The sequence below is a fragment of the Rhinoderma darwinii genome, chromosome 1 (assembly GCF_050947455.1).
Source record: "Rhinoderma darwinii isolate aRhiDar2 chromosome 1, aRhiDar2.hap1, whole genome shotgun sequence".
Taxonomy (NCBI): Eukaryota; Metazoa; Chordata; class Amphibia; order Anura; family Rhinodermatidae; genus Rhinoderma; species Rhinoderma darwinii.
In genome coordinates, this window is record NC_134687.1 from 660816442 (window position 1) to 660828547 (window position 12106).

General features: G+C 41.0%; 1 protein-coding gene across 1 annotated transcript; it reads right to left on the reverse strand.

Annotated features, from left to right (window-relative positions):
• Positions 1-288: 288 nt before the first annotated feature.
• On the reverse strand, positions 289-8063 carry LOC142664464 (uncharacterized). Its single transcript, XM_075843540.1, has 6 exons — positions 7871-8063; positions 7215-7388; positions 7019-7130; positions 5327-5424; positions 5046-5160; positions 289-2108 (listed from the first exon to the last, which is right to left on the reverse strand). The coding sequence occupies exons 1-6, from the start codon at positions 7946-7948 to the stop codon at positions 289-291; spliced, it is 2397 nt and encodes a 798-aa protein (XP_075699655.1). The 5' UTR covers positions 7949-8063.
• Positions 8064-12106: the final 4043 nt, after the last annotated feature.

Here is a 12106-nt window from a genome sequence, read left to right on the forward strand (position 1 = left end):
TCCAACATTGCAGTATCTACGCGGCAGATATCGGGAGAGGTTAAAGGACGTTTAAATTAATCTCAAAGTGACACATCAGATTTTAAAGCAATGGGGCTGTGTTCACAAGGCAATAATTGGCAGCGTCGCCAAGGGGTTATTGTCTGTGAATAACCTGATGAGTTAAAAATCTTTTTTTGCTCTTATAGCTTTTCCCACATTCCAAACAAGAATACAGTTTTTTATGCAATTTTTTGAGTGAGTTTCAAAATTTTATTTCCATGTAAAACATTTTCCATATATACAAAATCAAAATGACTTCTCCCCTCTGTGAGTTTTCTCATGTCTAACCAGAGTGGATTTTCGTGAAAAGAATTTACCACATTCTGAACATGAAAATGGATTCTCTACTGTGTGAATTGTCTCATGTCTAACAAGATGTGATTTTTGTATAAAACATTTCCCACATTCTGAACATGAATACGGCTTCTCTCCTGTGTGACTTCTCTCATGTATAACAAGATGTGATTTATCTGTAAACCATTTCCCACATTCTGTACATGAATACGGCTTCTCTCCTGTGTGACTTCTCTCATGTGTTACAAGATGTGATTTAACGGTAAAACATTTCCCACATTCTGGACATGAATACGGCTTCTGTCCTGTGTGAATTCTCTCATGTGTAACAAGACGTGATTTATCTGTAAAACATTTCCCACATTCAGAACATGAATACGGCTTCTCTCCTGTGTGACTTCTCTCATGTCTAACAAGAACTGATTTATATGTAAAACATTTCCCACATTCTGAACATGAATACGGCTTCTCTCCTGTGTGACTTCTCTCATGTGTTACAAGATGTGATTTTTGTGTAAAACATTTCCCACATTCTGAACATGAAAACGGCTTCTCTCCTGTGTGACTTCTCTCATGTATAACAAGATGTGATTTATCTGTAAAACATTTCCCACATTCTGAACATGAATACGGCTTCTCTCCTGTGTGAGTTCTCTCATGTGTAACAAGACCTGATTTATCTGTAAAACATTTCCCACATTCTGAACATGAATATGGCTTCTCTCCTGTGTGACTTCTCTCATGTCTAACAAGACCTGATTTATCTGTAAAGCATTTCCCACATTCTGAACATGAATACGGCTTCTCTCCTGTGTGAATTCTCTTATGTACAACAAGACGTGATTTATCTGTAAAACATTTCCCACATTCTGAACATGAATACGGATTCTCTCCTGTGTGAATTCTCTCATGTGTAACAAGATGTGATTTATCTGTAAAACATTTCCCACATTCTAAACACGAATACGGCTTCTCTCCTGTGTGAATTCTCTCATGTGTAACAAGATGTGATTTATATGTAAAACATTTCCCACATTCTGAACATGAATACAGCTTCTCTCCTGTGTGAATTCTCCCATGTGCAACAAGACTTGATTTAACTGTAAAACATTTTCCACATTCTGAACATGAATATGGCTTGTCTCCTGTGTGTCTTCTCTCATGTATAACAAGATGTGATTTAGCTTTAAAACATTTCCCACATTCTGAACATGAATACAACTTCTCTCCTGTGTGAATTCTCTTGTGTTTAACAAGATGTGATTTTTCTGTAAAACATTTCCCACATTCTGAACATGAATACGGCTTCTCTCCTGTGTGACTTCTCTTATGTGTAGTAAGACTTGATTTATGTGTAAAACATTTCTCACATTCTGAACATGAATACGGCTTCTCCCCTGTGTGACTTCTTTCATGTATAACAACATGTGATTTATATGTAAAACATTTCCCACATTCTGAACATGAATACGGCTTATCGACTGTGTGAATTCTCCGGTGTTTAAAAAGACCTGAGATTTTTGTGACCTGTTTACCACATTGAAACCTTTTACCCCCTTTCTGAGCTGTTTTTATGGTAACAATCTGTGATTGGTCAGGAGAAGGTTCCTCATGATTAGGGGAATTATACGATAGATCTTTACTGTGAGGTCCTGGATGTACATTAATGGTAATCAGGTTTTTTCCTGAAGACTGCTGCATGATATCTTCATCTTCTACTTCAGAATTTATCGAAAACATCAAGTTTCCCTCAGAGTTCTTTTTGGCATCTTCTGTAAGGATTAAAAATGGATTTTGTGATTTTTATATTTTTCAAACCACAAAGTAGACAAATATATGACATATTACGCTGCTGACCCCGTCTTGATCTCCCAGCTATTCCCGTACTTCGCAGGTGTAGGTATATTGTTGCTTAAACTGGATTGTTCGATTGTACTTACATTCATGTATGCTTATATACCAATCTTTGCAAATGTGCTATAACTTTCACCTGTTTAAAAACTTATTATGAATGCACTCTAGCATTTTGGGAGATCCTTTGACCGGGTTTCTTTCTGGGTGTTCTGCTGCTTCACTGTTCTGGTTCCATCTTTTATCTTGCGAGGGTTATGTTATTTTATCCTGTCTAATTTTGTCTTATTGTATGTGTCTAAGTGACATTAATAAAGGATTGTTTGTATCTTTTCAATTACATGGTCGTGACCTCTTTTTCTTCTTTGGTTTGATCTATCAGTCACTAGAACCACTGCTATATTTAAGGCTATTGCTCGGTTTGCTAATAACTAAAAAGCTACATGCACAGGGTTCTCACGTCATGCTAAAAATTTGTCTTTTGCGGAGAATCGCAGGAAATCCTTGCATTATGTCATGACTTCACAAAAAAACACTTCAAATTCGTACAGTTTTGCTTTTATTTGCAACAATCCTCAAAGCTCTAAAATGTGCGCGGAAAGTCATACCATCGTTGGGGACTGAGGAACGGGACTATTTTGAACTTTTAGATAAAAACTTAGGTGTGCCTTAAAATCTTTCAATGATAAAGTCCGGGATTCTGGCCTACACCCAGTCACCACTTTTATTACATTTACCTGAACTTGAAAAAAAAAAAAAAAAAACATTTAAATAACCATAACCTTGTCTGGCAACCCCACCTCTCCTCTGCCAACACATTTGACTCTTTAACATGAATTGGGAATCACTTTATTACAAGAGCCTAATATTGTCATTGACAATCTAATCTCGGCCACAGATTATGCGTCATGACACAAAGCACACATCTCCGGCTGAATTCACGGACATGACAATGAGGTCTGTATATCCTAATGGCTGCACAGTCACCGGATCTCAGTATTATAAAACATCTTTAGGATGTAGTGGAATAGACAGAGTGAGGTCATTAATTATAATCTGTAATAAAGATTTCCAGTACATGGTTATATCATTCCACTAAGAATTCAGGCTGTTCTAAGGGGAAAGAGGATCCTATCAAGTACTAATAAGGTGGAGCTAGTGAAGTGGCCTCTGAGTGCAGGAGATCATCACTGAAACATCTTTGTATGTACAATAATTACATGTGAAATACGAGCTTCCTAATAGTCATGGATCTGGAAGATTAGATTACCCCCAAATAGGAAAAAACATCTCCCCTTATGGCTCGTGTGCAGAGTTGTCATGGGGACCTTGTGTGTTTTCTAATAATTCCTCAATTCTTGTTCCAGCCTCATATTAAATATAAACCAAATAAATTTAAAAAGTAAGGTGATCATCACAAACTTCTTTGTATGTACAATAAATACATGTGAAATACGAGCTTCCTAATAATCATGGATCTGGAAGATTAGATTACCCCCAAATAGGAAAAAAAAAACAAAGCCCCTTATGAGCAGAGTTGTCATGGGGACCTTGTGTGTTTTCTAATAATTCCTCAATTCTTGTCCAAGCCTCATATTAAATATAAACAAAATAAATTTAAAAAGTACCAAAATTAGTTTTTTTCGTTTATAACAAAATAATGTTTAACCCTTTCCCGCAATGTAAGTGATTGGCGGTATGTAGTTCCTCCACAATGTACTGACATTTATAGTAAATTCACACGCGGCAGATTTGTTACAGAAACTTCTGCAGATGAAACTCGTAAATAGAAAAGTTTTGTGCATGAATTTCTGCAAACCTCAAACAGATGAATGGAAAAAGTCGCAGAAATTTCTGCAACAAATTTGCTGCGTGTCAATTCTTGAGTTGTAAAAAAATGGCATGAATTTCATGCATGTTTTACCAGCGACTCATCTGAAGTTTTTTGTAATCATACATTTGTAACATCTTTTTCAGGTTCTATAGAGAAGCGTGCTGCGTTTTGAAAATAATACCACAGAGGCAAAAGGTGCACCAAAAGGGAAGAAGATAAAAACAACAATTGTGTGCCGTGCATTTTATATTTTACTATAAACTGTCATGTAACGTCTGCCTCAAAAAAAACACAAAAAAGCCAGGAAAAACGCCACAAAAAACAACACTGAAATATCAACGAGAACCGCCTATCAGCATTGGTCTCGGTGATCAAGTGGTTAAACTGAGTTTTCTCAGATCCCGGCTGTTAATCGCAGCGGGTGCCCCCCAAAATCTGATACTAAGCCTAGTGCATGACCGGATTCATAGAGTACCTTGTAGAGAACTTCTATGTGCAGTCACAGCTCCCTCAAGTCCTGCACTATGTATAACACATTGTCTGACGTGTAAGGCTGGGTTCACACGACCTATTTTCAGGCGTAAACGAGGCATATTATGTCTCGTTTTACGCCTGAAAATAGGGCTACAATACGTCGGCAAACATCTGCCCATTCATTTGAATGGGTTTGCCGACGTATTGTGCAGACGACCTGTAATTTACACGTCGTCGTTTGACAGCTGTCAAACGACAACGTGTAAATGGACTGCCTCGGCAAAGAAGTGCAGGGCACTTCTTTGGCACGTAATTTGAGCTGTTCTTCATTGAACTCAATGAAGCACAGCTCAAGATTTACGAGAGTCTCAGACGGATCGCAAAATGCGAGGAGCATTTACGTGTGAAACGAGGCAGCTGTTAACAGTCTGTCTTTTCACACGTAAATGCCTCTCATCGTGTGCACATACCCTTACTGTAATGTAGAACTAAGGAGGAACCTCACTTTAAAAAACCTCCCAATTCACTTTCTAAATTCATTATTACTGACCTGTGGTAACACCTCCTGGAATTTCCTCCTCCACTTCACTCTTACATGGTTGATCGCCCCTCACCCGCTCTTCTTCTGCTTCATCCTCCGCTTTATTATTAGTCAGATCTTCCCCCTGATTTCACATATGTAACAGTTCAGTACAATACAGCAGAGAGTGCGAAGAATCTAACAGATCAACATAAGAAACCACCAAAATCTTTGACCCCATCTATGACCGCAGGACCATAAAGCTCCACACCCCCCTATATAGATGTGGTATAGGGCTCAGCTTCATCTACCTGATGATTCTCTGGGACATTGTGATTTTCCTCTGGACAGTCCTGGGAATACAGAGGACTGGGACATCCCTCTGGTGGATTTCTCCTACTGGATCCATCTGTAGGAAACACACAGTGACTGAATACATGACTACTGTATATCTGTCTATATATCAGACACTTCTCTCTACACTTCTATGTTTACTGATCAAAGCTGAGATTACAATGTTGAGGTCCTCACTACCTGTGTCGATGTTCCTCCACCTTGTACGTCACAGGCCTAAAGTAGACTGTGGCTTACCAAAGCAAACGGCGGGACGCCAACGGCTCCCTGCTCCACCATAGTATTTAACTGTATCTACGTTCTGTCGACATGGATACACATGAAAGTGGGGGGACACAGGATGCCTCTACTTTGAGAGTTCCCTGCAACCCAAAAAATTTTCTAAGGTGTCACCCGCTTATTATTTTCTACACCGCCTTTAAGAGGATAATAAGCAGGTGACACCTTAACAATTCTTACACCTCTGTAGCCAATCATTTTCTTTCATTTAAAAAAAAAATTAAAACACAATAAATATATATATCGGCGGTTTTTTTTGGATTGACTTTTATTAAAAGTTTTTATTTTTGTTTTCACGATGCAGCTGTTATGTCTTTTCTATACACAGGAGCTGGAACATTCGCTATCAGCCGAATCCGTAAGTGAAGTGAACTGACGACTCGGCTGAGAGCGGGTCCTGTGTCTCTAACATGCAGGATCACAATAATATCGATCACATCAAAGGTGATGAACATGGATACACAGGAACCGCTCTCAGCCGAGTCGTCAGTTCACTTCACTTTCAGATTCATCTGATAATGAATGATTCCGCTCCTGTGTCTAGAGGAGACATAACAGCTGTATTGTGAAAATATTTTAATTTCTTTAACTAAAGTCAAATGGAAAAACCAAAATCAAATATTCAATGAAATAAAAAAAAATAATAATGACCTACAGAAGGTGTACATAGCACAAGTGGGATTAAGATTTTTTTGTTTTATCCAAGTCATTGTGAGATTGTTTTTTCAGAACACATTGTACTTTATATTAGTGGTAAATTTTGCTCCATACATTGTGTTACAGTTACTAAGGATGAAAAAAGTCACAAGTCCATCAAGTGCAACCTATAATCCGACCGTGTTGATCCAGAGGAAGACAAAACCCCCCATGAGGTGGATGACAATTGTCTCATTAGGTGAAAATTCCTCCCCTGACCCAAAATCTGGAAATCACAATAAATCCCTGGATCACCGTCCCGTCTCCAGAATCTAGCACCCATAACTTGTAATATTAAAGAGAACCTCCGGTTATACTGACATTATATAGAAAACTATTATACTGCCGGAGTGTGACAATAATCGTCTTTCTAAATTACTTGTATTATCAGGTTTACTTCTAACTACAGCACAGACTGCCCATAGTCCGCGCTGCCGGCTGCCCATAACTCTGCATTAGGAGACAGCGCGTCCTGCTCATCTTCATGGTTCCCGTATCCAGAACGACTGCCAGCGCTGTTCAATGTAATGTTACCACTAATACAGAGATATGAGCAGCCAGCAGCACGAAACGTAGGGATCTAACGGGATGACGGTATTACGACTTCAACATGGCCGCCAGTTCCAGCCTGTGCCCACAGTAATGCCAATATATATCTATCCGTCTCTTCTTACCTTGTGATGTGCGCGGCCGGTAGTGCTCCATGTACAGATCCTTGTGTCCTTCTAGATACTCCCACTCCTCCATGGAGAAATAGACAGTGACATCCTGACACCTTATAGGAACCTGACACACACAATGATACAGTCATCACCCAGACACCTCCAGTGCTGTTACTGTAGAATTTCCCAGCATTCCCAGCAGTGTCACCTCTCCAGTCAGCAGCTCAGTCATCTTGTAGATCAGTTCTAAGATCTTTTTCTCATGTATCCGGGAGTGAGGGGGAGGATCTGTGATGGGGCTCTGACTACTGCTCCATCCTCCTGACTCATGGATGATGGGAGTCGTACAGTCACCCGATGTCTTCTTCACTATTGTGTACTCCTGTGTATGGAGAGAGACACTTAGAGAACTGAACACAGTATTCCCCCCTCAGTAGAGAGAGGGAGATTGTGACCCCGCTGTATAGAGCTCTAGTGACCCCACATCTGTAATACTGGAGACCTCACCTAAAAAAAGACATTGAGAAAATAGAACGAGGCAAAAACTAAAAAGGAAATAACATTGGGGGGGATTAGATGGACCATGTGCTCTCCTCCTGCCGTCATCTTCTATGTTTCTATATAGAGGTCATCCTGATCCTCCTGGTTCCTGGTCATTCTCATTGCTCTACAACATTACTATTGCTGCATTGGTGACATGACACATAACTGACCATATTGGTGGCTGATCTTCAGATTTTCTGCTGGTGGCTTCTTGACGTCACTTGGAAGGTCTGGACGCTGTTATACAGGACACTGGATTCTTCCTATTATGTATTGTCCCTTCCCTATGTGTGACTTGTTCTATAATGTAGAAAAGTTTACCTCTCCGCTCAACAGGTAGATGATCTCCAAGGTGAAGTCTAATATTCTTCTGCTCATCTCATTCCTGTCCTTGTCCATCCTTGGTGGGTCATTCAGGAGAAGGAACGTTGTGGAGGAGAAGATGAGAAAACTGGAGGATCTAGTACTGCAGACGTCTTTATGAAGAAAGGAGAAGATGGAGATCGTACAGGGGACAACATCATGTGTGACATACAGAACCTCACTTATTCATCATTGAGAGAAACATCTTCTCAGAGCCGTCACCACATGAAATAAAGGGGTATTCCCAACACGGACATTTCTCCCCAGGATATGGCAGAAATGTCTGATAGTTGTGGGCAGGGGTGGCATTCCAATTTTTAACAAGAGGTTCCCTGTTTTGCAGACAATATACATACGCGCCGCGGGAGGGGGGGGGTTCACGGTGTTTTGCAGTGTATTGCGCCATTGAAAATGATTCTAATAATAAAATAAACCAATTACAATATTCCAGATACCCCCTACATTAAAGTGGACTCTAAATAAAGAAATTCCCTGTCCAGAATGCTTTAGTGTGGATTGCCACACTATGTATATAATTACATAAGTGTACATATAACTACGTACCTACCTACCTACCGTCGTTAATTATATTAAACTCACGCATTACATATAGGCCTATATGCACATATTCAATATCCTAAGCGTGCTGAGCCCATTTAGTTAGGCCGTGCACATGAGAAGAGTGGAGGACAGTGCAGCGTGCGCAGTACATAAATACAGCATCAGAACAAAATTAGGAACTTATATACAGAACCAGAACAAAGCCCAGTACATAAATACAACACCAGAACCAAGCTCAGTATATAAATACAACACCAGAACCAAGCTCCGTACATAAATACAGTACCAGAACAAAGCTCAGTACATATATACAGTACCAGAACAAAGCTCAGTACATATATACAGTACCAGAACGAAGCTCAGTATATGTACTAGCCCTTCTCAATGAATTAGAATATCATCAAAAGTTAATTGATTTCAGTAATTCAATTCAAAAGTGTCTCATATATTCTATAGATTCATTACACACAGAGGGATCTATTTCCAGCATTTTTTTCTTTTAATGTTGATGATTATGGGAACAGTTCATGAAAACCCAAAATTTAAGTCACTCAGAAAATTAGAATATCATATAAGCCCAATTTCAAAAAATGATTTTTAATACCGAAATGTTGTCCTACTAAAAGATATGTCCAGTATCTGCCCTCAATACGTGGTCGGTGCTTCTTTTGCATGAATTACTGCATCAATGGCATGGAGGCAAACATGCTGTGGCACTGCTGAGGTGTTATCAATGCGGCGTGGCATGGAGGCGATCAGTCTGTGGCACGGCTGAGGTGTTATCAATGCGGCGTGGCATGGAGGCGATCAGTCTGTGGCAATGCTGAGGTGGTATGGAAGCCCAGGTTGCTCCTCTACCTCCTGACAGATACATAGTGATATGTTCTGCAGATTATTACGCCACTTACCTCTGTAGAGGTCTGCAGAACATTGCTTCTCTACCTCCTGAAAGATCGTGATATATTCTGCAGATTATTACACTACTGACCTCTCTACAGATCTGCAGAACATTGCTCCTCTACCTCCTGACAGATACATAGTGATATATCCTGCAGATTATTACACCGCTGACCTCTCTAGAGATCTCTTCTACCTCCTGACAGATACAGAGTGATATATCCTGCAGATTATTACACCACTGATCTCTCTACAGATCTGCAGAACATTGCTCCTTTACCTCCGGACAGATACATAGTGATATATCCTGCAGATTATTACACCACTGATCTCGCTACAGATCTGCAGAACATTGCTGATCTACCTCCTGACAGATTCATAGTGATATATTCTGCAGAGTATTACACCTATGACCTCTCTACAGATCTGCAGAACATTGCTCCTCTACCTCCTGACAGATTCATAGTGATATATTCTGCAGAGTATTACACCTATGACCTCTCTACAGATCTGCAGAACATTGCTCCTCTACCTCCTGACAGATACATAGTGATATATGCTGCAGATTATTACACCACTGACCTCTCTAGAGATCTCTTCTACCTCCTGACAGATACAGAGTGATATATCCTGCAGATTATTACACCACTGATCTCTCTACAGATCTGCAGAACATTGCTCCTCTACCTCCTGACAGATTCATAGTGATATAATCTGCAGAGTATTACACCTATGACCTCTTTACAGATCTGCAGAACATTGCTCCTCTACCTCCTGACAGATTCATAGTGATATATTCTGCAGAGTATTACACCTATGACCTCTCTACAGATCTGCAGAACATTGCTCCTCTACCTCCTGACAGATTCATAGTGATATATTCTGCAGAGTATTACACCTATGACCTCTCTACATCTTTCTGATCCCCATAGAACAAAGGTTCCCTGGATAAATTCCCCAACATATAAATAAAAACACTAAAAATTGCAAAGAAAAATCTGTTTATTCTAGAATCTGGTAGAATTTCTGTGCGGTTTTCTGTGGCTCCGGCCCTTTAACAAGCGATGATCGGTGAGATGAAGAGGGGGAGGGTCCTTCTTCACACGTGGATATGGCCGCCATCCACCCTTACACAGCTCAGTCCTGGATCAGAAAAGACCGAAATGTTTTTCATGTTTTTCAAATTTTTCTAAGTCAGATCCTAGAAAAGAAAAAAATACAAATAAGCAAAACACTTCCCAAAACCTTCACCAGAAGGAGAAGACAAGCGGAAGAAGTCAGACTTACCGGATCCCGCGTCTGTTCTGCTCGTCACTGGTTCTCAGCACTGGAGGAGTCTTCATGGGAATTTCAGATGGTTTAGGTGGTAAAGGCCACGATGTTGGGGGTGACAACTGCAAAAACATCAGAAATTCGGTGTCCAGAAGAGTCGTGAGGTGAGAAGATCATCAGTGGACGGCACTTACCTCACCTAAAGATGGTAAATGGGCCCCGAGCGGCAGATGGGATTAAGATGGCCGCTATCTCCCGGGGGTTGTGGGCCCTGACGGTAAATGGGGCCCGAGCGGCAGATGTTACTAAAATGGCCACTTTCTCTTTCGGGGGTTGGAGGCCCTGATGTTAACGGTAGCCCCCGAAAGTTTCTGCATCTCCATATCACTCGGAAACTGGCGTATGCCAACCTCCATCTTCCCGTCCTCCTCCTCCATCTCCATGTCCTCTGGAAACTGGCGTCCGCCAACCTCCATCTGCCCGTCCTCCATCTTCCCGTCCTCCTCCTCCACGTCCTCCGGAAACTGGCATCTGCCAACCTCCATCTTCTCTATAACACTCATCATTGGAAGCATCTTCACCATCCTCCTCTTCTTATAAGACACGTCCATGATGAGAGCCAGGAAGAGAAACTGACACTGCGGTCAATGTGTGACCCCAATTTATAGACTTGAGCATGTCACAACACGATGGCCATTATGTGCAAACGGAACACATACAGATTACAGCCCACGCCCTTCGTGACATCACGCTCAGAGTGTAGAGAAATAGAATCTGCCCACATTCTAGATGACATCCCAGTGAACCGTTACAACAGAGCGGCCATATATAACGTAATATGGTAGAAGAATACAGACAGTAGGGTCACACTACTCCCTCTGGGGAAGTTTCTATCACCTCAAAGAATTCCCAAACCAATGTGGTAAATTCCACAGACTTTCTAACATGTAGAATCGCAGCCATAAAACATACAACACGGCATTTACATACGTGGTCATGGACTGTCACCCGAAATTGTGTTCATGCCAAGACCGCATGGCTTTTGGGGCAAGTGGTGTAATATGTGACCCCAGAGAAGAATCAATGTTATTACAGCTAATGCAACGCCACATGGGAAGCACCCCCCACCATGGGTCATGGGTGCCAAGTGGGCGAGATGTCACAGGGTCAGCGCTATGTCATTGCACGTGACATCAAATTTACCAGAATGGGGTCAATTAACAAAATAAACCAAAATTTGTAAAAAGGCAAAGGTCATATCCGCCCATGTGACCTGTCAGCACGGTCCTCCTGTAATATGGAGCTTTATATGGGGAGCGTGGGGGTCCGGATGAGACCTTATTCTGGATGTCATTGATGTTCTACCCTTTTCATGAAACCTTTGTATAAATCAGTTCGCCAACCTGCAGAACTACAACTCCTAGCATGTCCTGAGAGCCACACTGGGAGTTGTAGTTTTGAAAA

Bases quoted from the DNA above. Each gene is read 5' to 3' on its own strand.
- LOC142664464 (XM_075843540.1), bottom strand. From the start codon at position 7,948: ATGGACAAGGACAGGAATGAGATGAGCAGAAGAATATTAGACTTCACC. The intron at 7,131-7,214 runs GTGACACTGCTG...TGTGTGTGTCAG, and splicing joins CTGAGCTGCTGACTGGAGAG to GTTCCTATAAGGTGTCAGGA. The intron at 5,425-7,018 runs GTAAGAAGAGAC...TGTTTCCTACAG, and splicing joins CCGGCCGCGCACATCACAAG to ATGGATCCAGTAGGAGAAAT.